Source organism: Strix uralensis, chromosome 1 (genome assembly GCF_047716275.1).
Source record: "Strix uralensis isolate ZFMK-TIS-50842 chromosome 1, bStrUra1, whole genome shotgun sequence".
Lineage (NCBI taxonomy): Eukaryota > Metazoa > Chordata > Aves > Strigiformes > Strigidae > Strix > Strix uralensis.
In genome coordinates, this window is record NC_133972.1 from 47,532,219 (window position 1) to 47,546,102 (window position 13,884).

The 13,884-nt window shown below is 41.6% G+C and overlaps 1 protein-coding gene across 3 annotated transcripts; it reads left to right on the forward strand.

Annotated features, from left to right (window-relative positions):
* The first annotated feature begins 4,675 nt into the window (after positions 1–4,675).
* On the forward strand, positions 4,676–13,405 carry SRI (sorcin). Of its 3 annotated transcripts, none has more exons than XM_074864912.1 (8): positions 4,676–4,853; positions 6,028–6,111; positions 9,350–9,419; positions 10,122–10,165; positions 11,153–11,300; positions 11,461–11,574; positions 12,026–12,084; positions 12,720–13,405. In XM_074864912.1, the coding sequence occupies exons 1-8, from the start codon at positions 4,803–4,805 to the stop codon at positions 12,744–12,746; spliced, it is 597 nt and encodes a 198-aa protein (XP_074721013.1). In that variant the 5' UTR covers positions 4,676–4,802; the 3' UTR covers positions 12,747–13,405. The 3 variants fall into 3 exon arrangements, with proteins under 3 accessions (XP_074721013.1, XP_074721018.1, XP_074721010.1); XM_074864909.1 differs by lacking the exon at positions 4,676–4,853 and adding an exon at positions 5,381–5,548; XM_074864917.1 differs by lacking the exon at positions 9,350–9,419 and having other exon boundaries at positions 4,779–4,853.
* Positions 13,406–13,884: the final 479 nt, after the last annotated feature.

The following is a 13,884-nucleotide window of genomic DNA, read 5'->3' on the forward strand; positions in this document are numbered from 1 at the left end:
TGCATTGAATAAAAGCTGATTGTTAGCCTCAAAAATCTCAATACCAAAACCTCACTAGCTGCACCATCCACAATTAAGGTTATCTTGTCTTAGGCCTTCAAGTGATATTCTTGCTGATGCTCAGTGAGTGATGAAGAATTTCCACAATGCTGAACACAGAGGAAACAAAGAAGAGAAGGACTATGGAGTAAGGAAGTTGGTCACCACTGAACCATCTGTTAAAAGAGGTTGGAGCTGGGAGGGAAAAGTAAGTCTGGAAGTCATACAGGGTTGCAGAAAATTGAGGTAGTTCAAACTGGAAAATCAAAATTTATAGAAAATTTTAATCTCTGTACTCTCTTTACCTATAAAGTGAAAGAAAGTCCTCACCCCTGTCCCCTACCCTTGCAAGTATATTATTTGATGATTCCAACATAAAACTTGGCTATTACAGAAAATCCTTGTACAAAATAACTGGCTGCAGCACTGAGCATAAATAATGTGCAGTAAACAGAAAAAGAAAGGGTGGTGTCAAAGAGAAGAAAAAGCAGCAGAACAGTGGAGTACCATTCATTCTGGGCACCAAGTGAGACATTATATTAAAGACTTCAAGTCTGTATTATATTTACGTTTCCAATGTTTGAATTTATGCCTCTTCTCAAGTTATGGCAATTAAAAGGGTATGGAGATTATTTTTTGTCCCTCCTTAAGTAATACACTTATTCTCAAGTTATTATCCCCTCAGGTGTGCTAAATAAACACTTCAGGAAGTTCAAACTTCACACTTTAATTCCATCTCCTCCCTAGCTTCTTTTATTGCCGTTCTGGAAAGGACAAATTCCATGCCAGCTTGCCAGGAAAGCGTGACACCTCAGCACGCCATCACCGAGCTCCCAGCCACTACATCAGATGAGAATGTAAGTGGCAGCACGGCGTGGCTGAAGAAGGCTTTCAGTTCAGGGTGGCTGAATTCCCACATCATGTGCGAGCTCATGTCAGGGTTAAATGTACCCAGACTTAGTGGGGCAGAGGGAGGGAAGATGGGCAAGCAGAAAGCGTGTGACTTGCAGTGGGTTTATGCTAGCCTTTGTTCATGGTGAGGGAGCATGGTACATACAATGAATGTGACTTGTGATCAGATTTTAAGGCAGTGATGCTACTACTGTAGCTCCGTTTTGAATTCTTTCTTAACATTCTATTACAAAGAATCCAGCAAAAGCTATGGAATGTAAACTGCACATATAATTTTCATTTTCTAAACAAAATTATTTTACTTAGGCCTTTTCTTAGGAAAATATACTGCATTGTCTCAAAAAAAGGCAATAGTACTAGCATTCTGTGTTGCTTGATTTCAGTCTTCCCACTAGAGGGATTACATACTCTTTGAGATCTGCAAAATCAGTAACTATTTATTCTACACAGATTTCTTACTGGTGTATTTCTAATGTGATGACCTTATTGTAACTTAAAAGATTACCATACTTCAGTAGCCCTTCGGAAGGCAGATGTATACTTGTCAATCTCCAACAGCCTTCCTTTGCAGCCTTCCTCTTCCTCGGATAAAAACTGAATAAACAAATGCACCAGTGCAAACAAAATGCCTACCCAACGAACCACGTAAAATACATCACTTTGTTACACCTGTCTCATAGCTCTTTTGCTTATGTGTGGTTGAATTTAAATAATCTTGCAAATATTAACTATTGAGTGCAGTGTTCCTTACCAGTAGTCTCAGTAGAAGCACTGCAAATGGGGGATGACTAGGTATTTATGCCAACTTCAAGTACCAAAAAAAAAACCCCCAAACTTATGAAACACGTCTACCTTTTCTATACAGCTACAGTTGTACAGTTTTATTATCTTTATCTACCAACTGGACTGAATCTTATCTGTTTTTTTCTTACTAAAGCAGTTAAAAATTCCTTCCTATTATCTTTAAGCTATTGGCAATACATTTATACTATTTGACATTTTGCTTATCAGTGTATAACTCTTCAAATCTTATCACTTATATTCTTTGTCACCTATTTTCAATCTTTCCAGCCTTTAATATTTTTATCACTGTACCTAGATCCTATTTTAATTAGGAAGGTTTCTTGCCCAGACATTGATACATGTACTCTAACAAGGTTCAGCACAGTGTCTCCAATAACCTACGCTACACATGATTAAGTCTGGTAAACAAAACTATTTGACTGCTGCAGAGTTTGATATCAACAGACGCTTATTCAAATACTCTTGTGAGATAGCTATTGCTGAGTGCACCCTCAGCAATTTTGCTGACGACACCAAGCTGTGTGGTGCGGTCGACACGCCGGAGGGAAGGGATGCCATCCAGAGAGACCTGGACAGGCTTGAGAGGTGGGCCTGTGAGAACCTCATGAAATTCAACAAGGCCAAGTGCAAGGTCCTACACATGGGTTAGGGCAATCCCAAGCACAAATACAGGCTGGGAAATGAGTGGATTGAGAGCAGCCCTGCGGAGAAGGACTCAGGAGTAGTAGTGGATGGAAAACTATGAGCCAGCAATGTGCACTAACAGCCCAGCAAGCCAACCATATCCTGGGCTGCATCAAGAGAAGTGTGGCCAGCAGGTCGAGGGAGGAGATTCTCCCCCTCTACTCTGCTTTGGTGGGACCCCCACCTGGAGTGCTGTGTCCAGCTCTGGAGCCCCCAACTTAAGAAGGACATGGACCTGCTTGAGCGAGTCCAGAGGAGGCCACGAAGATGACGAGGGGGCTGGAGCACCTCCCCTGTGAGGACAGACTGAGAGAGTTGGGGTTGTTCAGCCTGGAAAAAAAGGCTTCGGGAGACCTTACAGGGGCCTTCCAGTACTCAAAGGGGGCTACAGGAAAGATAGGGATGGACTCTTTATCAGGGAATGTAGTGATAGGATGAGGGGTAATGGCTTTAAAATGAAAGAGGGTAGATTTAGATTAGCTATAAGGAAGAAGTTCTTTCCTGTGAGGGTGGTGAGACCCTGGAACAAGTTCCCAGAAAGTTGTGGGTGCCCCCTCCCTGGAAGTGCTCAAGGCCAGGTTGGACGGGGCTCTGAGCAACCTGGTCTAGTGAAAGATGTCCCTGCCCATGGCAGGGGGGTTGGAACTAGATGAACTTTGAGGTCTCTTCCAACCCAAACCATTCTATGATTCTATGATTTCTTAAGCAGAAAAGCTAGCCAGATTAGCTACTTTGTTTCTCAGCTGCCCTGAAAAGATGGGCTTTGTATATGCTATCCTGTGTGATGAAGGTATTAAATAGTTTGTCTCTTTCATTTGGCAACTGTATTGAATGTTAATTTCACAGAACACCACAGTACTTGTTTTCATGTTTCTAGCATCTATTAACAGTATCAGTGTAATTGGTACTGAAATAATAAAAATATATGCTATATAGATACTACCTGAAAGCCCTGTTTATTGGATGACAACAGAAGCTGAGAAGGGTGACTCACTCTTAATGAAAAGTTTACTACAAATTAGCGTGATTAAATGAATAAGGTCCCACACAAATTTATAAACATCTTCAGAAATTATGCTAACAAACAGAAAACAAAATGTTACGCTTTCAGATTTCTGACAGTAGACCATTCACCCTGCAAGGTCTCCATCAGATTTGTTTCAGTCATACAGACTCTAGCAAATAATTTCTCATCCTCTTGCAACTTAATGAAATACCTCTCAACATGAGGAACTTCTGATGTTTTGCAAATAAACAGTCCAGATCACACCAAGCTGTGGCCATTTCAGCTGTTCTCGCTTCCTGGGGTAGTGAAGCGAATGAAGAGCCAGTAAGTTAAAAGCACGGGTTGTACCAGTGAATTCCTCCAGCCTGGAGGAGGCTGTTGAATCAAAGCCGAGGCTCCTCCAACTGATCACCAAACCCAGAGTGGCCTCAGACTGAGCACTGCCGGTGGGACCCAGCACAAAAGGCCTTCCTAGCTCCAGCGGACACTGGCATTCACCCTCCCTCCTGCTCCAGAATTTGGACCTACAGACTTATTTTCTCCATCTGTGGGACCAGGGATAGGTGTTCAGGCTTTGAAGAGAAAGCTACAGCACCAGAAGAGGACACGTTTCACATAAGGATGCATTCTGCAATAGACGCGATACATACGCACAAACTACTGAAAAGTTTACGGGCATTATGGCCTGTTTGTAAATCACGAATGGGCGATTTTAAAATAACTTGACACCAACACAGGCGATTCACCGGTGAACATTTCCAGTGCTTTCCAAACACCTCAGTGGGTAACAGCGCGACACAGACGGCCGCAGTCGTGTCGCCTAGTGGTCCGTGGGGCGTCAGGGGTGCTCGGGCTGTGCCAGGGCCCCGCTCCGCTGCCCGGCGCCGCGGCCGGCCCGCAGCAGCACCCAGCCCCGCCGCCTCCTTCCCAGCCTCCCGTGTGTGCCCGACCGACAGCCGCGGGCAGGAACACCCCACCGGCGAGCTGAACCCTCTCCGCGCCCTGAGGGAAGCGCCCCGCCCCGACAACACCCGGCAGCGGCGGAAAACACAGGAAAAACAGCCGCCCCGCACCGCCCAGTTACTGCGGGAAGGAAAAGCGGCCCCCGGGCCGGCGGCCTGTACCACCGCGATGGGGGTGGGCGGCTTGGAGTTGGTGGTCCCTCAGCTCCCGCTGCCAGCGTCTTGCACTCCCCGGCTGCCCCGCTGATCGGAGGCGGCCGCCCGCCCCGCACGGGTGGCCGAGCGTCCAGCTCCGGCCTTTTCCGGAGCCGGCGGCCCGTCCTGGTCCCCCCCTTCCCGGCCGGGTGGTTGCGCCCGGGCGGGGCCGCCGTGGCAGGGGCAGGTGCCAGCCGAAGATGGCGTTTCCCGGGCAGCCGGCGCCCGGCGGCGGTTTCTACCAGGGCGGGGTGAGCGGGGGCCGGCGGCGGGCGTTGAGCGCGGGCGGCCGGAGCTAAGCCCGGGCGGCCTGGCCGAGGCGGGGGGAGATGGCGCCTGGGGCGGGGCAGCCCCTTCCCCCCGCGCACTGCCGCCGTCCTGAGGAGCCCTCAGGGCCGCACCGCCCGCGGCGAGGGGCGCCGGCCTCGGCCCCCGCCGGCCGCTGTGGCCCGGCAGAGCTGGGGGGACGCGACTGCCGTCCCCGCGGCGCAGGCAGGGGTGGCTTCGCGGGCTCGCTGAGGCGAGGGGATGCTTCGCCGGGGTGGGGGGCACCGGCTTTCCGGCCGCCGCGGGAGAGCGGCGAGAGCAGCGTTAGGCGGGGCTCAGCCCGGCCCGCCGGCGGCCCCGGGGGAGGTGCTGCTGGGGCGGCCCGGGGCTCCCCCGCGGGAGGGGGCAGGGGCGAGGGGGCCGCTGCCCGGCGGGCGCTGCCGCCTGGCCGAAGTCGCTTCTGGGGTGTCGGTCCCCGCGCGGTCCCCGAGCGAGGTCTTGTGTCTGATACTTTGTGTAAAGTTGTCTTCGCTTCATGGGGCTGATAACGAGCTACGCGGGTTCCGGGAGCAAGGTACACCTCATCCGGCTGGCCATCTCCAAAGAGGTGTATTATTGTCTTGGCAAAAGATGGGTGTGGATCCCGTTACACAGATCATTGGTTCAGCTCAGTCAAACGGTATTAATTTATGTCATTCCATGATTTTCAGTTAAGAACCGATTTATTTCAAAACTTTCATGCTTAATGCATATTCTTCCAAGTATTTTCCCTAAAGATCCGTCTTGCTCAACTTTTTTGAAGTGGAAGGAAAAATCTGCAGTGCCTTAGTAGTCTTATCTTCAGTACCCCATTTTCTGTTAGTAGTAGATTAAAATTGAGCCTTGAAGAGATTCACCACTATCTAGATATCAATGGATTGCTCCTGTGCAAGGTTTTGCACTGATCTGCTTAAATTATAATGAATATGTCAATACCAAGATTGTGTCTTGGGTGTTTTTGCTGGATTTTTTTAAGGAATTTATTTTTCAGTTGGTTTGACTTCTTTTGTGTGATGTGTATCTAAAAACACAAGTTGATTCTTAGGTACAAACACTGCGGTTTCTTAACAGTTAACTGAATCATTGATTCTAAATTTATTTTCTTCTTGATTTCTAAAGTATGGAGGAGCTCCAGGAGGACCAGCATTCCCTGAACAAGCTCAGGATCCTTTGTATGGTTATTTTGCTGCAGTAGCAGGGCAGGTAAACTTATAAAATGTTACTTATTTCTTGGATTTTTTTATTTATGGGGAATAATTTCTATATTAGCTTTTCAAAAGAGGAATGCATAATATTAGCAGTGAGGAAACCTGTTAAGTTTAAAAAAAAAAACTCCAACAGAATGGTTTTACTTAGCATATCTGCTATATATATCTGTACAGCTATACCATGTGGCTATACACACAATAACGATACAGTTTGTATAATATATAGTATATACAGGGACTGTATAGTTACACTGAATGTTGTAACTGAATTGTGGCTCACATCTGGGTTGGGGAATGCTGTCAGCTTCGGCAGAAAAAAGTGGGAAACAATGGGAAGCATGGACTGTGGAGACGGCCTGGCTAAGAGCGGGAAGTGCTAATAAGAGAGAGATCGTTACATGATCTTGATGGATTTAATAGAGTCACAAATGGGAAAGCAGTTGTGCCAATAGCTGGGTTTGCTGGTAGGATAGGGTGATTATTCTTTTAGAGGAAAAGGCATTCACAATTTTGATTTAGGCCTTTCTTTTTTCTTCCTTGTCATTCTGCACTGCATTTTTGATTTCTTTCCTGTAGTTTTGTGGCATATATTGGTTTTGTATGATTATGGATGTTAGTAGAAATAAGTAGTTCTTGAAACTATATTACAAAGTTTAGGAGCAAATAAGTTAGATTTACTGAGCTGAAATTCTGTCTTTGCTGGCCATATGTGTAGCTACTTATTGCACAGTTCTAGGGTGTGTGCAAATCTAAAACTCTGCTCCACAGGTAGACATAACCACAACATGAAAATTCTAATTCAGCAATATTAGCTGATGTTTAAATTCCTAGTTTAAGACTGTAATTCGGGTTTTGTTCTGTGTGTTATTCTTTTGAATTAATAATGCATCTTAGGGTCTGTATATTATTTCTTTAACATTACTTATGAAAATATGTAGACGGTGTATTTTTGTAGTAAAGGAGAGTAGAATACTGGAATAACCTACATGTAGTGAGGCAGGCAGCCCAAGCTAAGTTCTGCTGAACGTGCTGACAATTTGCCTGCCAGCTGAGATGCCTCTGCATCCAGGTGCCACCTGGATGTGCACCAGGAATCAGCGGTGGAGCCAGTAACTGAGGCTGGAAGAACGAGTAAGCTCATTAAAGCTTACTAAAGAGCTAGGGAGGTAACAGCGAACAGCGTGCAGCGCTGTGGGGAGGAGGTGGCAGGAGCTGGACCTCAGCATGGCATAGACCTCAAGGCATGGTTACTGAAAGTGAGCTGAGGGGTACAATGAAGTTAGTGCTTAAGGGTACTTAAGTTAGTACTCTTAAATACTTTCTATTTGTAGAAATCATTCCTTATTGAAACAAACTGGGTAGCTTTTGAAATGCTATCCTTAGAATTGGAAGTCAGTTTCAGAGACCAGTGGCTGTGCAGAGGTAAAAACCCTGTAAGGAGACAGTGAAATGGAACAGCTAAATTACCAGTTCCTTGTACAGTCATCCATGCAAATCTGTAAAAAGCCACATCTAGCAGTTTTGTATAAGTACTTATTGTAGAATTAATAAAGTTTTTGGACATGGGTTGCTGCTTTCAGTGTTGTTTTTATGTCTACATAATATATAAGCATCTTGGAGCTTTCTATGAAGTAGTTTACAACAGAGATATTGACTTAGATTTGAGGAATTAGTTTCCTTAGTTTACAGAAGAAAGTCAAAGGTATTGTTTCAAATCTTTATTAAATTAATTGAGTCTGTCTTTGTAGGAAGTAATAGTTTTAAGTCTGTTTGAAAAGCACCTATGCTTTGTCTACTTAAACTGCTTAAGTTCTAGTTCGGGGGGGGGGGGGGAAAGAAAGCCGAGCATATTTTTGCTAGTGTTAATCATGATTACAAATGGTGCTTTTCTGTCTTCCTGACTATTTTAAAGTTATGCAGATCCTGCCTTTGTTTCAGAAGGCACAAGGGGTTTGAAGAGATTTGCTGCTTAATATGCATGGCTATTGCAAATCTTTTAGTTTTCCTGTGAATGTAGTTTTAAATACATCTGTATAGTTAGACTGATAGAATAGATTGGAAGCAATTTTGGGTTTAGCTGCCATTAATTTTACATAGAATCAAAACGTTGTTGCTTTTTTTTCAGACCTTGTCAAACATCATTTAACATATTAACTACTATTTGTCCTATAAATAATGATATTTCATTTCTGAAAGTTACCTGGCTGTGCAATTCCCACCATGCCATTTAGTAGCATATCTCTGTTCTTAAAAAAAAAAAAAAAAAAAAAGAAAAAAAAATGCTTACTGCATTTAAAAACATTAGGAAAATGCTGAGGCAAATAAATTTGTTTCAAGTTTAAAGCACCTCTCTTTTCACTATTTAATGCTTTACAAAAGTCACATCAATTTTTTATCTACAGATACAATGTTCCATCCTTGAATGAGGTTAAATGATACTTAGCTCTCTGTGAACCCAACTTTATGTTGGGTGTGTCAGGAATGTGACCTAGAATGCCAGCTCCACTTTTGACAGCTCATTGCTTTCCATGAATTGGCAGTTGTTTCCTCTATTTGGCCCTGAGCAGGATGTGTTGGAAATGAGTTATTTTCCAAACCATGCAGATAGGTATCTCTTCTGGGTTTGTTTTGTTTTTCTTTCGAAGTTCTCTGCTTTCTGTTTTTGTTTGTTCTGCTAACAACTTACGATTCCCACAAAACCCAGGGTTTTTTTTTAGATTTGTAAGTCTTAATGCTGTCTTGAGAAGAGGGTATGTATGATCTGGCTTCCAGGTTTCCTGCAGTAGCAGTGAGATCATAAACATATAATCTGACTACAATACCCACTAAGCTGAAATTAGTACTTCAAGGAAAGCTGTCTTTCTGTTCAAAATTTTGCGCCTTGGTCTCTATGCAGCTGACTTTCAAGTACATGCTACCAATATTTGTTGTGGGTTTGGTTGGGTTGGTTTTTTTAAAAGTTAAGTTTAGAGCAAACCTGCCAATCCTGTTCATTCTTTAGTACATCACTAGATGAGAAAGCCAATGCGTATTGCAGAAATACCACCAATAAAGAAACATTATTACAGATATGGGTTATAAAAGGCAGTTTCGGTCATATAGCAGACAGGTAATCAGTTGCTTTTTGAAAGGGTAGCTAATTTAATGCCACTGAAAAGGGAGTGGGTACTGGGAATAACCAGCCTGGGAGAGGGAATTAAAACAATAGCTGATACATCTTCTGTTATCGAAAGGATGGACAAATAGATGCTGATGAGCTACAGAGATGTCTCACCCAGTCAGGGATTGCAGGAGCATATAAACGTAAGTTAATGATTTAAATAAACCACAAAAAACCCCAACCCTAAAGCATACTAATTCTTCTGCCATCTACTAGAAAAAGCTTATAGTTGTGCTTTCTGCTGAGGTTTATTTGCATGGTAAATGGAATTTCTTTGTATATGGACTACTCTGAAACGTAAATTCTCTATGTTCAGTTCTGTGTGTATAGGACTTACCTTCTCAGCCTCCCTAGTTCCCCACTGCTGAGCTGTGCAGTTGAACGGTTTTGTTTTGTAATGGACAGCCAATTCTTAAAAAGGTGTTTTGCTTTGTTTTTAAATTGAGCTTTGACATTGACCAAAAATTTCTGGGGCAGGACTCCTCTGTCGGGATACCTAGTGTTCAATTTACAAACTTCTGTGAGTAAAACTGGCTTGCTCCAGTGGTGTCTACGGTGAAATACAAATGACCACTTTGAAACCCAAAACCTTTATGGATGGAGATAAGAGCAAATTAATTTTAAATACAACTTGAATTGCCTCCAGATTGTCTGCTGTCAGTTTTTCTAACGAGTAATGGTTAAAGGCTCTTACTTGGATCAAAATATGGTATGACTGTATACAGTGGAAACAATTATATAAACATTACAGTAAATTATCAGTGCATAATAAAAAGCAATTCAAAATTTTACATTTAAAACTGAAAATCATTCTAATTTATTTTTCCTTTTTCTAATTTAAACAGCTTTCAACTTAGAGACTTGCAGACTCATGATCTCAATGCTGGATGTATCCTTTATGATGAAATGTAAAAATTTTTGCAAAGTAAGCAAAGATGAGAGGGTGCCAAAGATTTGGGAAATTCTTTGTAATTCCCATTCAGCCCTTACTTGACAAGTATTATGACTGGGGAACTACAAATTCTGTTCTTACTCATTTTACAGGATGAAATAATAATTATAATAAATGAGGCTCTCAGTGACTGATCTTCTTACAGCAAGTGGTATCCCTCTAAGCCTAGGGGACTGTTTCTCCATTGAATGCATGAAGAGTCAGGTCTGGCAGCCCAGAACAGAGTGTTGTGCAAATTGCTCGTGCTTTTCAACTAATGAATTAAACTGTACTACACAGCTTTAATACAGTCTAAGTCCCCCTAAATCTTGTCCCTTGAATGAACCAGGTTTGAGGATCTAATGCGATGGTGTATGGCATTCTGCAGCAGGACCTATGGAAGACTTAGGTATACTGTGCAAGGTTGGAATTTTTGGAGTTTAACTCCAAACTTAAATTGTCACGTTCAAATGTTTTGCTGTTTAAAAAGAGAAAAGCAGAAATGAAACTGGGAGGGCTGTTAGCTCACCTTGAACAAACCACTTCGAATGCGAGAGAACTGATATTATTCTAACTTAAAGTAATTTTTCATTTGCCATCTATTTTTATTTGGATATGTATTTTATTGGTAACAATTACACTGCGGCAGGTGAAGGAGAAGTGTGTGGACTAAGTTAAATTCACAAAGAGCAAATAGGTTTCACTGAGAAGTGGGGAGAGCAAGTTCTCCGACCTTTGGGTTTGGTCGGTAGTATTATCTCTGTCTGTGCTGTGGGATGTTCTAGTTATTTTTCTACCAGAAAATTTAATAATAGTAAAATATTGTTAATTCTGACCTTCAAGAAAGAGTTTTTAACTAGAGATGATAAAAATATAAATTTCCATTGAAGAGAGAGCTTTTTTAAATTTTTTTAAGTTAAATATTTTTCTTAGCTTTGGAATCAGAGGGATATGTCTGGCACACTGGGATTTAATGAGTTTAAAGAACTCTGGGCTGTGGTCAATGGCTGGAAGCAACACTTTCTAAGTTTTGACAATGATAGAAGTGGTACAGTAGATCGTGAAGAACTGGAGAAGGCCTTGATGAACATGGGTAAGTTGTGAAATGTTCTTGCTTCTGAGACTGACTTAACCCATTTCCCATTACCAGTTATCATCCTGTGGTAACTGACACATGATATTCCCAATTAAAAATGTGTTGGATTCTGTTAACTTGCCTGTCTTTTCAATACAGACTTTTTATTTTCAAATAGGATTTAGACTGAGCCCACAGGCAGTGACTGCAATCACAAGGCGATACAGCACTCAAGGAAAGATTACATTTGATGATTACATTGCCTGCTGTGTGAAACTCAGAGCTCTCACTGGTATGCTGGATTAAAGCCTTGTTGCTATCATCCCCATAATACATTGTTATTTAACAAAATCTGGTTAGTCGCTTATCTCAAGTTCAACTTTAACTTTTACGTACCACAAAATAGGTTTCTTTCAGTAGAGTTTACAGGCAGAACTGGAACGATTATAGATTATGATTTTGTAAATCCCCATTGAAAAATGGACTTAAAACTAACGCAGGGTTTATTCCAGAGACTAGAAGAGTTATGTTATCAAAACTGGGAAGCAGAACATAAAGGATTGTATATGATAAATATGAAAATTAAGAATGGGAAATTAAGTCTTGGAATGAATTGCAGTGTTCTTCATGAGTTCTCATTTATGTGACCTGCAGAATTTTGTGGAAGTACAATGCATTTTAAAAAAATTGATTAACTGTAATTCTTCTTACCTGGTTCCTGTTCTCTTCATGCATTTTTGCAGAATGCTTTAGAAGAAGGGATACATCTCAGCAAGGTTTTGTGAACTTCCACTATGATGATGTAAGTGAACTTTAAGTTAAAATTACAGGGTAAAACTACAGAAAAACTTAAAACTGAAGACAAACAGTAATGATTTGAGTTTGTGCTTGTCTTCCCTACACTTATGGTGTTATCTGAGAGCACAGAGGTTCTGGGTTTTCTTGAGTATTGTCTCAAAAAGTACTTACATATTTAGAGTTCTCTAAAATGTTGTGCATTTTTGTCTGGACTTCTTAGCAGCATGGTTCAAGAAGATCTAAGAAGCTACATTGCTTGCTAACATCACTCTCTGTGACTTTTTATTCTTTGTTTTAAGGCTTGGTAGCTGTTTTTCCCAGGAAAGGCTGGGGGAGGTATGGTGGGGACGGACAGAAATCGCATTCAGTCAGGCTTGTAGGTCTTGGCTTTTTGGCTGCATCTGTGCAGGAAAAGGAGAACACTAGATTCAAGTATTCCTGGGGGGGTTTTTTTGTTATTATGAAGGAGGTGTTTTGTTTTACTTAACTATTAGCTAATTTTCATACTTAGTTTCAAAGTTTTGTTGTTCATGGACTGAATTTGTTTACGGAAAAGGGTAGTGATAATGGGCATTTTAGGAGAAAAAGTGAAAACTTGTTCTCTACCATACATCTAATAAATGGTTATTCTATTTTCAGTTCATACAGTGTGTTATGAGCGTCTAAATCAAAAGGAAGCAAGCTGTGGATGATCATAATTAACATTCCAGTTTGTGTTTTGCTTTGCCAAATCTTCCAGTGATTGTGTATCTCAATGTTGGAAATTGCATATTTTATGAAGGTATCGCTTTACACACATTTTTTTCATTTTGGCAGTGAATATAAACTACTCTTTTTACTGTTGTCTTTAACTTCCAATCTATGATTATTAAAGATGTTTTTATTTTCATAAACTTGCAATTCACTATGTATAACTCAGTAAGTTCTTCTGTAATGATTACTTTTTTCCTGTGATTCACTAAAACCAGTTCCTGGAGTGCAACTTACTTTTTTCTGTCTTAAACAGTATCATGTGTATGACATAAGATGATACATATTCTTTTGTCTGTGACAGCATATGACAGATGTACAAACTGTACACTGGTCTGTTAGAACATCAGTAAGTTTGAGTTGCTTATTTTGATAGCTAGTGATATTCAAGATGAAGTCTGTGACACCATGCACTGCGTGTAAGGCTGACTGTTAGAACCTCTCTTAAGCAGGGATGCAACAAAACATAGCAGAGAACTCTTTTAGCAGTGTGCTCTTGTACAGGGGGCTTTTGTTCCAGTAAGATTCTTGCTCTGTTTGTGTCACTATATAAAAAATTTTTAAACAGACAAAAACTACGCTGTGTCAATTTATACATTAACTTTCCCTTTAACAATGGATTTCTAAGCTGCCAGACTTCAGTCATGTGTAAATTAATGTTTCTATCATCTCTTCCACTTTAAACCCTAAGTAGCCGCCTTCCTGCCTCTATACACCAATTAACATAAAAGGGCCAAAACCCACTTAGAAAAATTCTTGCTAGATTACTATTTCAGATCACGGCAGTAATTACCAATGCTGTAGAATTTACTTGAAAGCAGATACAGAAAAGCAAGACTTTTTTGCCTGAGATTTTTCAGGGGGGAAAAAAGGGGGGTTTTTGTTTGGTGGGATTTTTTGGTTGGGTTGCTTTGGGTTTTTTTGAGATTCTCATTATATGGGGAGAGGGAGCAGCACAACTGTCTGGAGGTAGTTCAAACTTTTTTCCAATGAAATAAGTTAATGAAACTTTTGTTAATTTTGGTCACTTCTGCCTACCACAGAGGAGTGATAG